Source organism: Xenopus laevis, chromosome 1L (assembly GCF_017654675.1).
Source record: "Xenopus laevis strain J_2021 chromosome 1L, Xenopus_laevis_v10.1, whole genome shotgun sequence".
In the NCBI taxonomy this organism is placed as follows: Eukaryota; Metazoa; Chordata; class Amphibia; order Anura; family Pipidae; genus Xenopus; species Xenopus laevis.
The window spans coordinates 91273791-91295692 of record NC_054371.1 but is presented as its reverse complement, the minus strand read 5'-3'; the positions used below and the strand labels follow the sequence as shown (position 1 = coordinate 91295692).

Genomic DNA, 21902 nt, shown 5'->3' with positions numbered 1-21902 from the left:
TACTTTGCTGAGCTGGCTGACTACTGTTACTTTGCATCAGCAGCCATCTGTCCTTAGCCTGCACCCTCCAAACCCCACAATTCCCTGAACACATGATTTCAATAAGGAACAGAACATCTCAGTGCAATGCATTGTGGGTTATGTAGAACCTGCATGCTATCTGTAAGCTGTGGAGAAATTGTTACAATTTGTAACATCAGTGTTTAGTCCCTCCTTCCCTGACAGGATTTCAAATGATGCAGAAAGAGACCTGTTAAACAGCGGAATTTCAGCATTGAAAATGGCATTTATTCATACTTTTTTGAAAAAAACAGTAACTATAATGGGTTTATTAGGGGGTTTCTGTGTTATGTGGGCCTCGTTATCAAATTTTGGTTTGGAAGCTGGAGTTCCCCTTTGAGCAATAACTGTGGGATGTCTCTATTTTTTTAGCAAATAATTGGATAGTTTTTAAAAAGTTCATTCTTGAATGTAAAATAAGTAAACAACCTGATAAATAAAACACATTTATAGAACATTTTACAGTTCTGAATTCTGTCAATATCTCTCTAACCAACACAGATCATAGTTTGAAACACAGAGCAATATACCGTGTTTTAGAAGGAAAGCTATACCTTGGTGGAGCAGAAGACGATGGCTTTTCGCAGACCTGGATAGTTAAAATAGTACAAATATTTAAAAGATCAATTTAAACACAAAGTAAATCTTGTTTTTATGCTAGTTTTTCAAATTTACCTCATCTTCATTACTGTTATCACTATCACTGAGTTGGAGGTCATCTTCCAGCATGCTGAGAGACAAAATGGTAAGACATAAAATGTCATGTAAACATACTACACTTATCTTTTGGGTTGTAAATACCAGATACACATATAACAAGCAGCAGTAAGCAGGTGACCTGTAATATTGTTCTGGAGGATGAACATGCGCTTGCCCATCAGTTCAGTCTGATACCAATGTTCATCCTAAACTGGGCTCTCTTGCACATACACGGACTGCTCTGTGCATGACATTTTTTAAAAGTGAACACAGGGTTTTTTTTGTTTATTTTTTCATGAAATTAGACAAGACACTGGCCCCTACTATTAGTTTTTATGTTCTCGTTCTCCCCCTTGCTTTAACATCAGCATTTTAAGTTTCTATGACACTGGCATACATTATGTAAACATGAAAACGCATGATCACAGTCAAGCAAAACACTCTTTGGGCCCTGGGAAAGTCATGCAACCCCTCACTCACCTTTCTTTTCATGGTTAAGTAATGTATTCTGGAGCTTAAAGAGATACTGTCATTGGAGAAAAAAAAATGTCAAAATGAATCAGTTAATAGTGCTTGCTCCAGCAGAATTCTGCACTGAAATCCATTTCTCAAAAAAAAAAAAAAAAAAAGATTTTTTTTATATTCAATTTTGAAATCTGACATGGGGCTAGACATATTGTCAATTTCCCAGCTGCCCCAAGTCATGTGACTTGTGCTCTGATAAACTTCAATCACTCTTTACTGCTGTACTGCAAGTTGGAGTGATATCACCCCCTCCCCCCAGCAGCCTATCAACAGAACAATGGGAAGGTAACCAGATAGCAGCTCCCTAACATAAGATAGCAGCTGCCTGGTAGATCTAAGAACAGCACTCAATTGTAAAAACCCATGTCTCACTGAGACACATTCAGTTACATTGAGAAGCAAAAACAGCAGCCTGCCAGAAAGCATTTCTCTCCTGAAGTGCAAGCACAAGTCACATGACATGGGGCAGCTGGGAAATTGACAAAATGTCCAGCCCCATGTCAGATTTCAAAATTGAATATAAAAAAATCTGTTTGCTCTTTTGAGAAATGGATTTCACTGCAGAGCAGCACTATTAACTGATTCATTTTGAAAAAACTTTTTTTCCCATGACAGTAAAGTTCCTCTGCTTTAATAACGGGGGTGAGTGTATTCTCTGAAAAGCAGATGGACTTAATGTCCCAGAATCCCCATGTGAAGGTGAGGGAGGTGTTGCAAAATATGAATTTAGATTGTAATAAATAAAAACTCACCCATGGTCTTTTCATTCCTATGGGATTTTTAGAAGTATATCTATCAATGGGTGAAAGTTATAACTCACCAATTGGTAAATGCGCTTCCAAAAATCCAAAAGGAATGAATAGACCATGGGTGAGTTTTTATTTATTAAAATCTAAACTCGTATTTTGATAAATTTGCCCGTAGAGTCTAAGGGGGAATCTGTGGAATTGTTTTTGTCTGTGTAAAAATATATTTATTTTATGATACCTTTTTTTTTAAATTAGCAATTGGGTATGTGTCTGTGAAGCTGTGCCGCATCTACCATACACACCATAGTCATATTTATTGTCATCTCTTCTGCATACAATAAAAAAATGCATACATAATGAGATGAAATTGCAATGTCCCTGTCTGCCCCAGACCACATACGTATTACACATACTCCCAGACAAACATATACCGTGTTAAAAAAAAAAAACATATTTCAGTGTACACTTTCAAGCCAAGTATATAATAAATAAAATACAAAGAAGAAGAAAACCTATTTTTCCAACTCTTACATTTTAACACAAGAATATTTCTTTATTTTTTGTGCCATTTATGTTGTGCAATCACACCTTATCTAAAATCTACTACAAACCTTCCTATAAAGTACCTAATATAAGATACTATTTTAGTGCCTATATAACCACAATTCACATTATCTATTTTTTTTTTATTTCCATCAATATGTTCAATAAAGTGCATATCTGTAACATCCTCTCACAACCAATAATAAAGTGCATTTATTGTGCATAGCTCATATGTGAAATCTATACAAACCCATCTTAACAATCCAACTTTACCTTCAACTCCCATGTGCAACCCCTTTATATCTAGTCTATGAGGGGCAGGATTAAAAACAGAAGCCTAAACGCATTGAATTTCTATAAAAAGTAATAGGTAAGGCTGAAAAAAATATACCTATATCAAGTTCAACCATTTTGAATAAGGGGACAAATGGAATACTCATATATTTAATTTGGTCTGTCTGTGGTGCTTAGCGCACCCATTCTGCTACTTGCAGAGGGTTATCAGTACTACAGCTAATTGGTTCAGGGCCCTGACCACTAATCCACAAGTCTAGCTTTATGTCAAGCTGGCCATAGACGCAAAGATCCGATCGTACGAATCATCGTACGATGGGACTTCCCCATCTCCCAACTTGCCACTAACCATTCCGATCAAATAAAGTAGAAAAGAACAGATAAGCCGATGTTCTGCCCCTGACAGCAATCGCATAAACGAAAGTTATGTCCGACCAAAGCTAGAGACAGTCTCCCACTGAAAATCGTACGATCGGCAATACATTCAGAGATATTATCGGCAGCCGACAGAAATTTTCTAACCTGTCCGATCGACCAAACGACCGATCTCCGTTGAACAAAAATGTTGGGACTCTCCGCACATGGTCTGAAAATCGTACGAATCCTTGATTCGTTTGATCAGATCTTTGCGTCTATGTCCAGCTTCAGAGTGACTAAGTCTGATATAGTTAGTTCCTTTCCAGTCAAGAGTTAGCAACAGCAAAAAAGTAAAATGCCAATATAAGTAGTGATATCAAAAGAACTTGATTTGCAAAACAACTGTGGTACTTCCTTCCCTTATTGTCTACATTACAACAGGTACCTGTCCAGCGTTTGGCTACTTTCTTACATGCTTTAAAGGGTCAGCGTTCACCTATGTTCAATTTTAGTCAGCTAATAGGACTTGTAGTTAATGTGTCTTCTGGATAAATCCTTAATTAAGAAATCCTGATTTCTATTAACAAATAATTGTTGGCTCTTACTAGCATCCTCTCTCTGTAGTTCAGTGATCCCCAACCAGTAGCTCATGAGCAACATGTTGCTCTCCGACCCCTTGGATGTTGCTCCCAGTGGCCTCAAAGCAGGTCATATTATTGAATTCCAGGCTTGGAGGCAAGTTTTGGTTGTATAAAAACCAGGTGTACTGCTAAACAGAGCTTCAATGTAGGTTGACAATCCACATAGGGGGTACTAAATGGCCAATCACAGAACTTATTTGGCACCCCAAGAACATTTTTCATGCTTGTGTTGCTCCCCAACTCCTTTTACATCTGAATGTTGCTCACAGGTTCAAAAGGTTGGGGATCCCTGCTGTAGTTGATCTTACATCCTCCCACAATTGCACAAAGGAGTGTCGATCACGTGTACAATAAAAGTTCTTTCACAACTCTACAATGTGCAAGTAACATTTTAAAAATGCTGAATTTTAAAATAAAGCAACAAGCATCATGCATCTCAAACAAAAGCCCTTTATATTGAATTCATGTTGAAAAAAATTGTATATGGCCCCTTTAATATGTGAAAGTACTTTGTCTGAACAAGAATTACCTGTATAGTCAGAAGTCATAGAAGACTTCGTAATATAGTAGAAGAGGCTGAACCAGTTCAACCTTTTTGCCTAAGGCCTCTTGCATTAAAGTTTCTTCCTGCATTCCCCTACTGTAGAGATTTCATCTGTTCAAGGCTTTCTTCTTAATTGAGAATTCCCATACACTTAACCAGTTTAGTTGTCCTTTAGATTCTCATTAAGTCAATCATATAATGTGTGAGCACTGAAGACCAAAACTGCACTGCATATTCCAGATGGGGCCTTACCACCGCTTTGTAAAGGGAAAGAATAATCCACTCCTCCTGCGAATCTATACCCCTTTTAATACAACTTGAAACCATGTTTGTACTTCCAGTTGTTGACTATAATTGCTTGTTACGACCAAGTTTATATTCCACAAGTACCACTAGTTCCATCTACAGAATGGATTTGCCTAACACTCTCCCATTAAAGGTCCAAGTGGCTCGCATATTTTTGCAATCTATTTTTGCACCTTACATTTATCAAAACTGAATATTATTTGCCAGTTTGTCCAAATTCTGTTGCAAAGGTGCCACATTATTGATGGAATGAATTGCTTTGTGTCATCTGCAAACAGATACATTACTTACAATACCCTCTTCTAAGTCAGTAGTTTACAATTTAAATAAAAGTGGACCCAATACAGAACCCTGTGGGACCCCACTAACATTCCTAAACCAAGTAGAAAACAATTAAACGCTTTCTGGATAACAGGTTTTTGGTGTCATATATCAACCATTGTTATAAGCAAATTAAGTGCAAACTGGTAAGGGCCCACACGATTTGCAGCATTTTTTCTTTTCAATGGGGAATGATTCAGATGTATTTTGTATCATATGGATATTAAAATTGCCTCATGTGACAGTACCCTAAGCATTTTGCACTTTACTTACAGAAATACTTGATATACAATTCTGATGTGTAGAAACATTTTCTCCTTACACACGTGGATCCTGTCTCCAAGGAAAAGCAGCATAGCTATATTTATACTACCAATAGACATCTGTGCTGAACTCTGTGGACTTGTAACTACAGTACTGTAAAAAGAACTAGACTTTGTCCTTTATACTGATAGAGTTAAATGCAGAAAAAATCAGGGTATAAGTGTTTATATGCTGTTTTGCAAGTAGTAACAAGAACTGACTGCAAACCCCAGCCCACAGCTACATCCCCCAGATCTGAGAATGATAATCTGCACTTTGCTGCCTCTCCAGTTAAGACCATTTAAAAAGTGCAAGGCAGGGTACAAAGGAAATGTACCCTTTTTTGCACTTTGCACCTACACAGTCCACTCTAAATAAATTGCAGCAGGTATCTGCTCTCTATTTCAGAGATCTGAGATTGTCCCTTTAAAAAAAAAAGCAATGTCTGTGTTTATGAGGGTATCCCCTTCCCGTCCACTAACCTGACTTGTCAGAAGCACTGGCAGAGGCTGTGCTCTGAACCTTACATCTGATTTGAAAACATATTACAGATTACTTGTACCCATATTTTGGTCTCCACACTCCAACTAACAACAGCTTTTCTACAAATATATAAACAAGTAACTGTTGCATATGTAAAGCTTTGCAATTCTATTAGTGACACAAACTCCTTGTTTGCCAGGACAGGGTATTTTCTACTTTCTTAGCACAATTACTAGCCAGCAATTGCAGAATGTTATTCCCTCTAGAGCAGAACCCCCTTGGATGTTGCTCCCATTGACCTCAAACAGGTGCTTATTTTTCAATTTCAGGCTTGGAGGCAAGTTTTAGTTGCATAAAAACCGAATCTAACCGGTTGACAAACCACATAGGGGCTACTAAATGGCCAACCACAGCCCTTATTTGGCACCCCAGGAACATCATTCATGCTTGTGTTGCACCCCAACTCCTTTTACTTCTGAATGTTGCTCACAGGTTCTAAAGGTTGGGGATCCCTGCTCTAGACTTCTAGTTACAGCTGGACATACAGTGAAGTCTCCATTATACTTACCCTAATTTTAAGTGTTTCCATTTGTTATACCATTTTTTGTGGGCCCACCAATATTTAATGCATAATACATTTCCTTGACGTTACACCTTTTATCTGGTCCCCTGAAAAAATGTAAAATGGGGGTTCTACTATACATAAAATATCATAACAACAGCAGGAAGAGGTTGTGCACAACAAAATGTCACTAGCATAGAATCTATGTTTATACATTCTATTTCAATCTAGGGGAAAGCTGCTTTGTTCCCAGAGTAGCAGATAGATTAAAAGATAAGAGATCATCCAAAAATAACAATGAGATGTATATAGGATAGGAGCAGGAGAGGGGTGAGGTACAAATATACATATTATAATAGATATATATATATATATATATATATATAGATATTTCTATCTATACAGATATATAGAGTGAGTAAGAGGGTTATCAGAGACTGAGAGGTGAGTGTGGGGGTAACGCAGCAGAATGAGAACGGGTCAACGAGTACAGATAATTGAGTGAGGCCATGGATAGGTGGGGGATTCAGTGGAGCAGGGGGGCAAGGAGCTGTAGAGGTTAATGTGCTTTATGGCAAATACACTGAATGGTTGTAGGCAAAACCCACATCCGACCTGTACCTATAAGACTGAATAATGTAGTTACAAAGCCAAACACAGATTCATTAAAGTCTCGATAACTCACACACACAGTCTGTCAGACCTTCTTAAACACAGTTGCCTATTAACACTAACAGTTAATTTTACACACAGACATAGACACACACACACACACCAGTGTTCAGCTCAAGGCAGCATACAGTGCCTGCCTTTCTTTTCATGATCGCTATTTGTCTGACACTGTATGCTGCCTTGAGCTTCACAAGCCAAGCGCACACTAGGAAGTTTTGGAGTTCGCAACATATGTCTGATCAAAGACTTTATTCTTTCTGACTGATGAACACTGTTGCAATCCGGTGGCATATTGTATACAATGTTACTGTAACAATGTCTATGTTTAGACTTATCTGCAAGTGTCTATTAATATTGTGCCCTCGTTGCATTGATTTTTTTGATTTTTTTCTTTTTGTGTGTTTTTGTTTTTGACTTGTTTTATGTTATACCCCCACCCACGTCACTGTGACGTCACTAGTCTCAGTTTCCCGCCATTTTGGGTTTAAAAGGTTGGTGTGCGTTTCTGTTTTTACTTTGAGAAAGACTTGAGTGTAAGCCAAAACTTTAGTGGTTATTGTTACCTGAATAAACACCTTTTTTGTTTTTTGATAAGTCCTGTGAGTGCGAGCTTTTTCTTTCTTTTATATATATATATATATATATATATATATATATATATATATATATATATATATATATATATATATATATATATATATATATATACACTCTCCATACAATTATGTCCTTTATCAAAAAGTAAGCAAATGTGACAGAAATTGTGCAGCATGGTAGACTGTTAACAAGCAAATAGCAAAACTGGAAAAAAATGTGCTACGTGTAGCGTGGCAATTTTTTGTTGGCCACGCCCATTTTGGCCGCACCCATTTGTGTGGCCACACCCCCTGATTACCATGTTCATGTTACACATTGTAAATAAGCCATATCACTTTAAATGGGCAGGGAGAGCTGTATAGCAGTCCACACTAAGGGAATGTAGAAAGCCATAGTGCAACTGGCTTCCAAGTTATTGGACTACAACTCCCAGCACCAACACCCGAGCTACAGCCTTGGCCCAGGGCTAGAGGGGAGAGAGGAAGGAACCTGTGCCTGGAACTTTAATGTCAGACCAATGGTAAAACAGAATGAGTTTATTGCCTTGGCACTGTGTGAATAGAGTGGGGATAAGGGGCATGAGTAGGGATGGGCAAATTTTTTCGCCTTGTTTCGCCGTGAAAATGACGCCCTTAGACTTGTATGGCAGAATGAGTCAGAAAAAAAAGACGCACGCCGCGTGACAATTTTTTTGACGCCCATAGACTTTAATGGGCGTCGGCGACAATTAACCAGCGGCAAATTTTTGGCGAAACGAAACAGGTCAATTCGCCCATCCCTAGGCATGAGTGTGGATACAGCTGGTATCACACACACAACAGCAAATGTACCAATCACTCACACACAATAACACACACACAGTTACATACATACACACAATAACACACAGTAACACACACACATACACAAATTACTGCTGCACCTGCACGGCATCCTCCTTCCTAAATCAACCCCTCCCCCAAAAAGGAAGCAGTTTGTCACAGATCACACAGTTCTAGCACAAACAAGCAAGGGGATCCAGCCCAGCACCCGATGACAGCAGCACCAGTGAGATGAGTCTGACGCCATGTTTCTGCTCCCTTACCGGAGGCCCCCCCCCCTGCACTACACCAACTTCAGTCACCAGCACGGGGAGAGGGTGGAGTTTAGGACTGAAAGAGCCCTGTCCGTCACGCCTCTGCTCTCAGACAATGATGGTTCCGCCCCTCAATGATGTGGTTAGAAACTTTTTTTTTTTCTGTCTGTTCACAATGCCAGGACTTAAAAGCACAATAGCGGGACAGAATTGAGCTGTCAAAAGCAGGACTCTTCCACTGAAAACGGGACAGTTGGGAGGTATGACAATATATTATTGGCTGTAACTCAGAAGCAGATGGCAAGACTCCAAGCTGGAAACACCAACCACAATATTTAATTCTGATAACATGTGCCCTGTATTGTACAGTACAAGGAGCGTTACAATGCAACAGTATCTGTTATGTTTCATATTACATAAATCCAGAAATCAAAAACCTTTTTGGTAAATTATAACGACCAAAATATATGTGCCTGTAGTACAAACATAATGGCAGAATCAATAACTAAAATGGATTTCAGGAGACCTACACAGTTACTTGCAGTATTCTCGATCCTGAAGGAAATAAAAGAACAGATTTACTTACGATGTTCCCTGCTGTGGACTTGGCAATTGCTTTGAAGAGGTGTCATACTGTTCTGCAAAGGAAAAAGAACACAGATTTGTTTTGCTTTATGGAAAATATGTCACAAGGAATGTGAGAGCATGTATAAAGATGCCACTATGTACAAAATATTTTATATAAAGAACCGACAAACAAAATGTGTGGCCTGAGTTCTTCAGTTAGCATTACTATAGTTGAGAGCCAATAGTTGTTATTTAGGTGAAAAGAGCAGAAGCAATACATACAGATCATCAACAGAATGCTCTGCAATCACTGTGCACATTAGGAGAAAATACTATACTATATTCCCTCACTTGAATCCATAGTTTCAATTTTCCTTCTGTGCAAAATGCTTTACTGCAATCATGTCCTTTTAGGTACACTAAGTATGACAACTGGAGATCATCATATCCAATGTATGACGGCTTTCACCCTGACCACACTAAACACTCAATAATCTACAGCCAGGCTTTACGATACAATCGTATATGTGCGGACACTGCTGAGAGGAACCACCACCTCAAAACACTCAAAGCAGACTTCATCAACAGGGGCTACAACCCCATGATTGTAGATCAATACATTAATGCATCCACCAGGATTCTCAGAACTCACCTTCTACAATATAAACAGAAACCTGAAATAAATCGGGTTCTCCTAGTGGTCACATAAAATCCACAACTAAGGACCCTCAGAAAAATAGCCAGAGATCTACAGGGTATACTTCATAAGGACAAGAGGCTCAAAAGCATATTGACAGACCCACCACTCCTAGCATTTAGACAGCCTCCCAACCTAAAGTCACTAATAACAAGAAGTGCCTTATTGCAACCAACCAAAAATGGAACATATCCATGTGGCAAAAAACAATGGAAAACCTGACTTCAGACAAAATACCAATTCCAGACACAGGAATACAGCACCCATGGTCACTACAACTGTTCTTCTTTCAATGTGGTGTACTTTATACAATGCACTAAATGCATCACAGGGGGGCTATATATAGAAGAGACTGGACAAAGTCTGAGAAAGAGAAATACACACCACAGATTCACTATAACCAATAAAAAACTGGACACACCTATAGGAATTCATTTCAGTAGCCCTCATCACTCACTCTATAAAGGTTTTAAGATTTTTGGTACTTAAGGGCAATTTTAAAACAGATAATGAAAGAAAAGTGTGGGAATACAAATTAATGGAAACTCTCAATTCTCTAAAGAATGGACTAAACCTGGGCCTTGGCTTTATGGCTAATTATGTGGACTAAGAAATTACTGCACCAGGTCACAATTACCAACATGTCTGGACTAAGAAATCATATGGAATTCCTTTAATTCTACACTCCAATAATTCAGCCCTAATTTATACTCAGCCTCTTTGACCCACATTATCTTGTACCTTATCTGCAGATCCCCTCGTAAATGACTTTGACACCTTACACATGGATTGATATTCCTTTTTGTTGGTCATTTGACCTATGAGCTGAATGTTGTATATATACCAGAGAATACCACAGCGTCATTGTAATCAGCTTGAAAAAGGAACTAAAATGTTCTAAAAGCTTGCTATGATTATATTAGTTAGCCAATAAAGGTCTCTTTTATACCACTTGTTATTTTTTTTTATTTTAAAAGGATTACCCTGTAACATGAGATCATATAGAAAAATACAAGAGGTCCTCTGCACTCAACCCATTCTCAATATATTGAAATCTGAATCTACATGAACGATTTGGCCAAATACCGAACCATAATTTGCATATGCAAATTAGGGATAGGAAAGGTAGAAGAGAACCGGTTAAATATTTTTACTTCCTTGTTGGTGTGATGTAAAGTCGTGATATTTTTATATTCAGTTTGACAAGGCATGTGGATTTGGCCGAATCCTGCTGAAAAAAGGCAGAATACTGAACCAAGTCCTGGACACAAGTGGAAGCAATCTAGTATCATCAAAGCTCTCCAATATACTGTAGGACCTAGATACCTTCGCCCCAGATCTCTCTCTTGAGGATGTATACCCATTTTGTAAACAGGAACTTACATATCCCACAATGTTTACAATAAAAGCATCAGATACAAAACAAAATGCCTGCTGACAATTTGGGCATCATTCCCCAGAGACATATACATATATATACATAATGGTTTTAAAAAATAGTGGTGAGCACAACTTTCCCTTGTTTGTTATAGTTATACAGGAGCAGTGACCAGCTCCATGTTGTAGCTCCCACCCCTCCCAGCTATAGTCAGATGATCCCACTGGTGTCTAATAAAAGGGCAGCCAAGTTTGGGAGTTTTACTTTGAAAGCAGCTAGTAAGTTGCAGGTAAAACTTAGTCCCTTTGTAAAATGTATAATGAAGCAATTGAATTCTTAATGAATCAGATGAAAATTAAGCGTAGGACTGGCCAGATATGGGATGACTTTGACGTAGTTGGCCAGCTTAAATATATTGCAATATATGGACAAACAATCCCTGTGTTGTTTAAAGGGTAAGGCATTTTTTAGTAGCAGTATGCACAAAATGTCTCTGTCTTAAATATATTGATAATGGGTTGAGTGCAGAGGACTTCTTGTAGTTGACCATATATATATATATATATATATATATATATATATATACACACATATAAATGTACTTTACCAAACTAACTGTAGCCTTGTTAGTTTCACTTTAGAACATACATCTCTGTAAATCTGAAATCCCTTCCACATCCACTTGATTATGCTGCCTAGAATGCCAATAGTCTTCAACCTAAGCATGTTCATGCTGCTCCTTCAACAGAAATGTTATTAAATCTAATACCACAAAATAAAGTTAGTAATTAATTTAAGAGCAAACAGGTGTACCTATAATCTAGTTTAGTAACCACAACATATTTTTAAAAATGAGGCATAACTGACACACAATTTAACTAAGCTACACAGACACACACAATACTCTCATATATAGGGTATCTGGGTAAAGTTTTGTGTCAACAACCTGATGCATCTTACATATTTATGTTTAACACTCACTCTGGTTCCCTTTGACAGATGGAACACGTTGATTTTCCTGAGATGACCAAGTGGGGAAGAGAAGGGGAGAAAATAGTAAATAGCTTTAGTTAATACCTGGAATAGAGCTTTGAATTAAAAACATGAATTACAAGCCACAACTCAGAGAATAGCTGGAAAACACGAAGAATTATAAATCGACCACGTTATAATCCCTATGTTTTAAAGGGGGAGTATTTTCTTATTAGAACAAAATGCATCTTGCAATCAGTAAAAAATAGATTTTTATATTGAATTGCATAAAGAAGAAAAAAATGCAGGCATACAAGAATTAAGTAGTGTTACAAACCTTTGAGGGAAATGAGAATTTGGAAGGTTCAGAAGTGCTGGGTGTATGAATAGCTGTAAGTGGTGGAGGCCATGAATGGGTCATTTCCTAAAAGAAGAAATAAAAGTTCACGACTTATATTTTCTTGAGTAAGTCACTGAAACTGGTGTATTTCTGTTCATTATCATTCATGTCTTCTCATACAAAAGTTGTCTGTATATAGTTTTTAGTTTTTGCTATCTGTATACAAAAGGCTGAAAATGAGATCAAAGAAAAAGACTGCTGGGTTTCCTATGCCACTGAAAAATGATAAATTTGTTTTTACATACGCTTTAGAGGTTTCCTCCTTCCTTTTATTGTTGTAAAGTGTAGTTAGATCAAAACTGGACGACTTATAAATAAAGACACTGTATGGCTAACAATCGATTTAGATTCACACTGCATCTGTTATTAACATAAATTAGTCTGAAGTATATGAATGGTATGCCCAGTTTTATAAAGATGAACTTTTTAATAGAATTAACAATAAAGTGGGCTGTACAATGCTATATTTAGATGTGCACATTATGCAATCAAATTATTTTATTGGTGAATGCGTATGGAGCAAAGTGTCCATTATATTTACAGGACATAAAAGCATGCATTTTTACACTGCATTACAATTCTACATTTGATACTTTTTAATTTATTGGATAGCTAAGATCTGCATGATCACAGTATGCAGGCACTGAGTTTGAAAGTACAGGTATGGGGCCTGTTATCCAGAATGCTTGGGACCTGAGGTTTTCCGGATAATGGGTCTTTCGATAATTGAGATCTTCATACCACAAGTCTACTAGAATCATTTAAACATTAAATAAACACAATAGGCTGGTTTTGCCTCCACTAAGGATTAATTATATCTTAGTTGGGATCAAGTACGAGCTACTGTTTTATTATTACAGAGAAAAAGGAAATACTTTTTTAACCCTTTAAGTGCCACAGAACATTGTATCTTAGTTCTGTAGAAATGTTTTTTGTAATGACATAGAACATAGATTCTACGTTTTGCAGCATTAATAGGTTTGCTTCATTCCTTCTCATTCCCAAGCCCCTAGGCAAAAAGCCTAGACCAGGGGACGAGTCGCCCCCTGAGGCGCGATCGCCCAGGGCCCCAAAGGCAGCAGCAGACACGTGCAATGGACATGTTCTGCTGCTGCCTGCACTTCCTGACCCGCAAGCTCGCCCCTTTTACCAGATCATCAAGAAGACGATGCCAGCATGCCTGCAAACCCTCCTGGACGATCGTTGAGCCTGCCACCCCAGATTAGTGCCCCCACACACACACACTTACATTCACATACAATTTTGGGGGATCAGGGCGTCACACACATTCACAGCACTCACACGTTTGCACACGCACAAAACATGTGGTCAATTGTACACACTATTTTGTGTCTTTTTTTTATCACATCATCTATTTTTTTGCCTGAAATTTTTTTTTTTATTGCCATTAAGAATAGCGTATGTGCTAATTGCACTTGCATAGTTAAATTGGGTTGAAAAAAGACAAAGTCCATCAAGTTTAACCCCTCCAAATGAAAACCCTGCATCCATACACACACCCCTCCCTACTTTTAATTAAATTCTATATACCCATACCAATACTAACTATAGAGCTTAGTATCACAATAGCCTTTGATATTATGTCTGTCCAAAAAATCATCCAAGCCATTCTTAAAGGCATTAACTGAATCAGCCATCACAACATCACCCGGCAGTGCATTCCACAACCTCACTGTCCTGACTGTGAAGAACCCCCTACGTTGCTTCAAATGAAAGTTCTTTTCTTCTAGTCTAAAGGGGTGGCCTCCGGTACGGTGAAACACTTTATGGGTAAAAAGGTCCCCTGCTATTTGTCTATAATGTCCTCTAATGTACTTGTAAAGTGTAATCATGTCCCCTCGCAAGCGCCTTTTTTCCCAGAGAAAACAACCCCAACCTTGACAACCTTGCAATACATTTTGTATGTTATTCTGGTGATTATACTGCAATTTGGTGATTTTGGTGCATTTTTAGCCATTTTATTACATTTTCAGCATTGCGTGAGTATTGTTTGATTAATTCTGTCAGTAAAACCAATTTGGCCATGCTAAAATATTCAAACTTTTATTCTGACTGCTGATTACACTAGGCAAAAAAAAAGCATTGCATTTTTATGGTTTTGTTGGATTTTAGTGATTTTATACCATTTAGCTCTGTTCTTTGTTTCTTCATTTTGCCCATGGAAATTTTGTCTGTTATATATCCATATTGGGGTCTCTATATGCCAGATACTTTTGGTAAACCTATGCACAATGGGCATCAAACTGTTCAGTGGACCCCTGGCAATCATATTCAGGGTGCTTTTTCTTGGTACCTAATACAGTGTGGGATATGCGGAGCAGCAAAATAAAACCCTCTGAAGTGATTTTCAGAATTTTGATAAATTTGAATAAAAAACGCTATGTTCAGACAAGCTTTGATGTTTGGTAGTTAGGAGTAGAGAGACATAGTTACCCATTTTGGATTCAACTGAATCTGAACTTTTCAAAAATATATGGCTTTCTGGGGTAAACCTACTGTTTCAGGATTTTTTGGGCTTGGAATCTAAAGTATGCCATTTTCTGCCTTAGTGTTTTCAAAATTTGGTATGTACTGCCAAGAGTTTTTGCTGTACAGAAGTCCTAAATCTCCCTAAAACTATACATCTAGTATTGGCACGTTTGAGAGACACGAGGCTCTCCAAATCAGTTGGATTTTCATGTGTAAAATGGGATATTTTTCAGGTATTTAGCACTATAAATCTTTTTTGCAGAGGTGGAAATACATAAAAACTCAGACAGATTTGGAAAGCTCAGTTTTTCCCCAAAAATAAATCAATGTATAGTTTTCCAAAGTAAACTATAGGTTTCCCATCAGAAAATGCCCATAAAGTGAGAGAGCACAAAATGTTTCAAAAACGTCTGGCATTTCGCATATCCAAAATTCTGCTGGCACCTAAAGGGTTAAAAATTGGATTATTTGTATAAAATGGAGTCGGTGGGAGATGGTCTTCAGTAATTCAAAGCTTTCCAGATAATGGGTTTCTGGATAATGGATCCTATCCCTGTACTTGTTTAAATGAAACAGATCTGCATTATGACAAAACAAAAAATGCTGGAATACAGCTGGCACAAAAATAAACACATACATTTTCAGTGCCTGGTTTACAGTGTGCGGTTTTCAGCAGAGAAAGGAAGTAAAACATTCATTCATAGCCAATTGCTTTATCCATCTTCCTAGATATCATAGGCACAGCATATGGCATAGGCTAAAATTCAGAATCTCTTCATTTTTGTCATAGTATTTTCAAATATATATATCTGAACGCAGTTTCATGTTCACATAATATGCGCAACGTGTAGAAACATTTATTTTAGAATTGTCGAATAAAGCAAACTTAAATAGTATTCATCATCATACCGCTTAACATCTTTAAAAATACATCATGTGGACTGTAAAGTGGGTCTTTAAATTGGTCCCCAATAATGTTGTTTAAATGGCAATGACAATTCATAACTGAAACAGAAAGACTAAAATTAGTTACCTTAAGTATCTCTTCAACACATTGGGCTTCATTGGAAAGGGTCTGAAAGAATTGAATAAAACATATTATAAATAAAACTATTTCTGGAATACTATACAGACTATATACAGACTCATAACAAAGTAAGTTAGGTTGATAAAAAGACACATGAACATCAAGTTCAACCTTTTAACTTTTTTTAACCTGCCTGTCAGTTGATCCAGAGGAAGGCAAAAAAACCTGAAGCCTCTCCAATTTGCTTCGGGGGAGGGGGGGGAATTCCTTTGTGACTGCAAAATGGCAATTGGACTAGTCCCTGGATCAACTTGTACTATGAGCTTTCTTCCATAACCCTGTATTCCCTCACTTGCTAATAAGCCATTCAACCCCTTCTTAAAGCTATTTAATGTATCAGCCTGTACAACTGATTAAGGGAGAGAATTCCACATCTTCACAGCTCTCACTGTAAAAAACCCCTTCCGAATATTTAGGCGGAACCTCTTTTATTCTAAACGGAATGGGTGACTTTGTGTCAGCTGGAAAGACCTACTGCTAAATAAAGCATTAGAGAGATTATGTGATTCCCTTATATATTTATACATAGTTATCATATCACCCCTCTTCTCCCGCGTGAACATCCCCATTGGCCAGTCTTTCTTCATAGCTAAGATTTTCCATAGCTTTTACCAGCTTAGTTGCCCTTCTCTGTACCGCATATTCTAGATGGGGCTTCACCAGTGCTCTATAAAGTGAAAGAATGACCACTTCCTGCCTTGAATCAATGCCCCTTTTAATACAGCTCAAGACCTTGTTTGCCCTTGATGCTGCTGACTGGCATTGCTTACTACAGCCAAGTTTATCATCTAAAAGGACTCCAAGCTCCTTTTCCATAATGGATTTGCCTAGTGCAGTCCAATTAAGGGTATAAGTGGCTTGGATATTTTTACACCCCAGGTGGATGACTTTACATTTATCAACATTGAATCTCATTTGCCACTTAGCTGCCCAGATTGCCAAGATCCTGTTGCAAGGATGCCACATCCTGGATGGAATTAATTGGGCTGGATAGTTTTGTGTCATCTGCAAACACTGATATAATGCAAACACTGATATATTACTTACAACACCCTCCCCTTAGTCATTAATGAACAAGTTAAATAAAAGTGGACCTCAATACCGAGCACTGGTAGACCCCACTAAGAACCTTACTCCAAGTATAGAATGTAACATAAACAACCTCCCCCTGTACTTGATCCTGTAGGCAGTTTCCTATCCATGTGCAAACAACTTCATTAAGCCCAACAGACCTTAGTTAGTTGTCCAGCATCCTACTTACCTCATCATAAAAAGCAATCAAATTTGTCTGATATGACCTATCCTTCATTAAGCCATGCTGATAATGCCATTCACTAGGACAACATTTTGAATGTGATCCCTTAACAAGCCTTAAAATAATTTGCCCACCACAGATGTCAAACTTACTGGTCTATAATTGCCTGGCTGAGATTGTAATCCCTTGATAAATATTGGAATAAGATCATCTTTTCTCCAATCCATAGGTACCATACCAGATAAAAATGAATCTGAGAAAATCAGAGATAGGGGCTGGTCTAAAACTGAACTACCGTATATACTCGAGTATAAGCCGTCCCGAGTATAAGCCGAGGTACCTAATTTTACCTCCAAAAACTGGGAAAGCTTATTGACTCGAGTATAAGCCGAGTGTGAGAAATGCAGCAGCTTCTGGTAAGTTTCAATCTCGTTTTTGGATGACTATTCTTAGGCGCCGGCTACTATTCTAAGCACTGGCGAATATTCTTAGGCGCCGGCTACTATTCTAAGGCGCCAGCGAATATTCTTAGGCACCGGCTACTATTCTAAGGCGCTGGCGAAAATTCTTAGGCGCCGGCGAAAATTCTTAGGCGCCGGCGAAAATTCTTAGGCGCCGGCGAAAATTCTTAGGCGCCGGCGAAAATTCTTAGGCGACTGTTTTTGCGCTTGTAGAGTTTTTCAGCATATTTTGGGGGCTGAAAAACTCGGCTTATACTCGAGTATATACGGTAAGCTCTCTTAGAACCAAGGGGTGTATGCCATCAGGCCCTGGAGCTTTGTTTACATTAATTTTTATTAAAGCTTTATGGATTATATCCTGAGTCAGCCACTAACTAGACTGAGCTGAGCCATCAGTGCAGCTATGAAGTGAGCCTGGGAACTCAGCATACACTGAAGAAAAGAGCTGATTTAGCACATTTGCCTTTTCTTTATCTGTTACACCTATATTGGTACCATTATGTAATGGTGCAACACTCTCAACCTGCATCTTTTTACTATTAATATATTTAAAAAACTTTTTGGACTAAGTCCAGATTGTTGATTTACAACATTTATTATAGTGTTTATATTCATTAAATGCAGCTTCTGTCCCTTTGTAGTTTAATGCCTTTCTCTTCTTATTATTAATTATATAATTCTTATTATTAATTAATATCTTAATATTAACTTCTTTACTTCTATATTAAGCCACATAGTATGATTCTTAGAGCTTCTACATTTACTCCTTAAAGGAGAAGGAAAGGTACCAAAGCAGTTTATTGTTAGTAGATTAGCCACAATAGTGCAAGCGATAACACTATTTATTCTATAGAATGCTTTACCATATCTAAGTAAACAGCTCTAGAACCTCTCTCTTTGTTTAGGATTGCAGCTGCCATATTCACTTGGTGTGACATCACATCCGGCCTGAGTTTCCTTGCTCATAGCTCTAGAATTAGATTACAGTGGGGGGGGAGAAGGGAGGGGGAGAGAAACAAACTGAGCATGCTCAAGCCCTAGCCCTGGAGGTTTAAGATGAAAACAGGAAGTCTGATACAGAAGCCCGTGTGTACACAACAGAAGGAAAGAAATGCTTTGTTTCTTTTGATTGAGGACTCAGGGAAGCTTTACTAAGGGTTTACTGATGTATTAATATAGACCTTTCTGATAAAGCTTACTTAATTTTAGCCTTTCCTTCTCCTTTAAGGGAATAAATTGAGAACAGTAATGATTTAATAACAGTTTAAATTACAACCATTTCTATTATGTGTTTCTAGCTGAAAACTTAATGCCCCAATCAATGCTCTGAAGGACAGCCCTCAAGGCACTAAAATTAGCTTTTCTGAAACTCATGGTTTTTGTTGCCCAAGTGTATATTTGTTTTTTGCACCAGACATTAAATTATATAATATTATGGTCACTATTACACAGAGGTTCAATGACTTGCACATTTGCTATAAGTTTGGGTCATTTGAGATCACTAGATCCAGAATAGCATTTTTTGCCATAAAATTGTCATGCAACATGTTTATAAACTTGTTCCCATTTAGTGATCTGGCAGTACAGTTGCTCCAGTCAATATCTGGGTAATTAAAATCTCCCATTATCCTCCTCCTCCTCCTCACTTACATTAGGGGGTCTATAGCATACTCCTACAATTAATTTGCTGGACTCTCTACAATTTGTGAAGAAGAACTCTACCTATAAGACTTCTTTCCCCTAATTTTCTAACATAACAGACATAACTAGATTAATAAAATAATCCTAACCAATATACCAGGATTACTAAACAATTCTAAACTTATCAAAATTGTATAGCGTTCTTGCAGCTTGATAAAACTAAATCTAATTATACATGGCCAGATTTGGTTGGGCATTTTGGTAATTTTTCACCATAATTCCTCATCATGTAGTCATATATGCATACCTCCCAAAATTATGAAAATAGAAAGAGGGACAAAAAGATTTGGTGCACGGAGCGTGGCAAGATTTTTTGACCATGCTGATTTTTGGCCCACACTCCTAATTACCATATTCATTTTACAAAATTTGGCAGGTTATAAAAGTTTGAACACATTTCTTTGGTTTTTATGTGTTATTACTGTTTTGCTAATGAAGGTGAATTGCCCTTTAAACTGCAAGTGACAGTTTCCAGAAGAGAATAAGTAAATAGTGAAACTTTGACATGCACCTGCCACATATTCTGGGATTTCTGTCAAAAGCCAATTAAGTTTTAGAAACTTTGTATATTTTTCTGGCTGTTAGCAGTAGATCAAAGAGAAAGTAGGGCCATTTCAGTAACAATCCGGGACTGCGGCTGAGCTGTCAAAATTGGGACTGTCCTGCTAAAAACTGGACAGTTGGGAGGTATGTATATGCTATGTCAGGAATCCATTTCAACTGACACAGCTGCAGATGATCTGCCCTGTTTGACAGAAGACGTAATAACAGATGAAAAAGTGACAAAGAGTCGCAACAATATTTCCAATATTTCAAGCTATTGGCCCAAACAAATGGAACAATATATAGTGACCAAGCATGTACGGCCACTCGTACATTGTTCAGCTTTTGAGAACTCGCCAGTGTATGGACACTTTCAGAAGGTGTTCCATGGCTTTGTCATTCATCACAATGTGGTCACAGGAGGCCATTGTTCCATTGCATTTTAGAAATGCAGGATAAAGCTTATTCAGATACAAAAGCTGCCAAACCACATGTTGCAAAGCTAATTAAAAGGGTGATATAAACCTGTGTTTAACATGAGCTCAATAACTAATTCTTGCTTTGAAAATGTATTCTGCTTTTTAATCTGAAAAATCTATAGGTGTTATTCATCACACTTACACAACGCATTACAGTAAAAGTGAACGAGGTAAAAACAAGGGCACATTTTAGTACATGTCCTATTTATTTGGGTCACACTTAAAATGTAATTATACATTCCTTTTACCAAATGTCTGAAAAGAGTTAATTGGAAAAACTATATACATTGTAAGGCAGTAAGGCAGTAAGGCCCATAAAAAAACTACTAATCATTAGTGTTAAGTCACTGCTGTGCGTAATGGCTAATATTGTCAAGGGGCAGAAAGAATTATGTCATGACTTACTGAGTGGAAATAGTTAATTACGCCTAATACCAGCTGCTGAACTATTTTTTACACAGAGATGTCACCTGGGACAAGTATCTATCAACAGGCAGAAGGATGATTATTTTAAAAAAACAAACAAAAAAAAACACATCTAACGACCATGTTTTAAGCATTATGGTATCCGTTTACTACAGTGCGATAAGTAGTGGTAATAGCCTGCACCAGAAAAAAACGCCAGAAAATCCGTAAGAGCAAGTTTACAAACGTGCGAGCACAGGGGCGATCCTGGCCCCTTCGCCGCCTGAGGCAGCAGCAGTTGCTGCCCCCCCCCTCCCCTGGAAATTCGCTCTTAGGCTAGGGCCACACGGGAAAATTCAGGGAGATTGGTCGATTAATCTCCCTGAATGGCTTGCTGGAATCTCGCACCCGCTAGCGCTAAAGTCACCTGCGCCTATTCACACAATAAGTTTTTCAAAGTCGCTCGAAATTGCCTCACGAGGCAATTTCAAGCAACTTTGGAAAACGTGTCGCCGCGTGTCAATAGGCGCATGCGACTTTAGTGCTAGCGGGTTCAAGATACCAGCAAGCCATTCAGGGAGATTAGACGCGGCGATTAGTCGCCTGGCCACTAATCTCCCTGAAATAGCTGCATTCACTTAAATAGCTGCATTCACTTACTGGAGAAAAAGCCTGGATGCACACTGCAGAAAAGTCAAATACAATATCATGTAAAGCAAGGCACTCACAGGACTTA

At 38.0% G+C, this 21902-nt stretch overlaps 1 protein-coding gene across 3 annotated transcripts in view; it reads right to left on the bottom strand.

Moving 5' to 3' along the window:
- aff1.L (AF4/FMR2 family member 1 L homeolog) overlaps positions 1 to 21902 on the bottom strand; it is a 107115-nt gene that overhangs the window by 26192 nt on the left and 59021 nt on the right. For all 3 annotated transcript variants that reach the window (XM_018253237.2, XM_018253226.2, XM_041591245.1), the window contains 6 exons: positions 16269 to 16310; positions 12683 to 12769; positions 12355 to 12391; positions 9318 to 9369; positions 736 to 790; positions 615 to 649 (listed from right to left, as the gene is read on the bottom strand). In XM_018253237.2, the coding sequence (XP_018108726.1) occupies positions 615 to 649; positions 736 to 790; positions 9318 to 9369; positions 12355 to 12391; positions 12683 to 12769; positions 16269 to 16310 (308 nt within the window). The remainder of the gene's footprint in view (positions 1 to 614; positions 650 to 735; positions 791 to 9317; positions 9370 to 12354; positions 12392 to 12682; positions 12770 to 16268; positions 16311 to 21902) is intronic.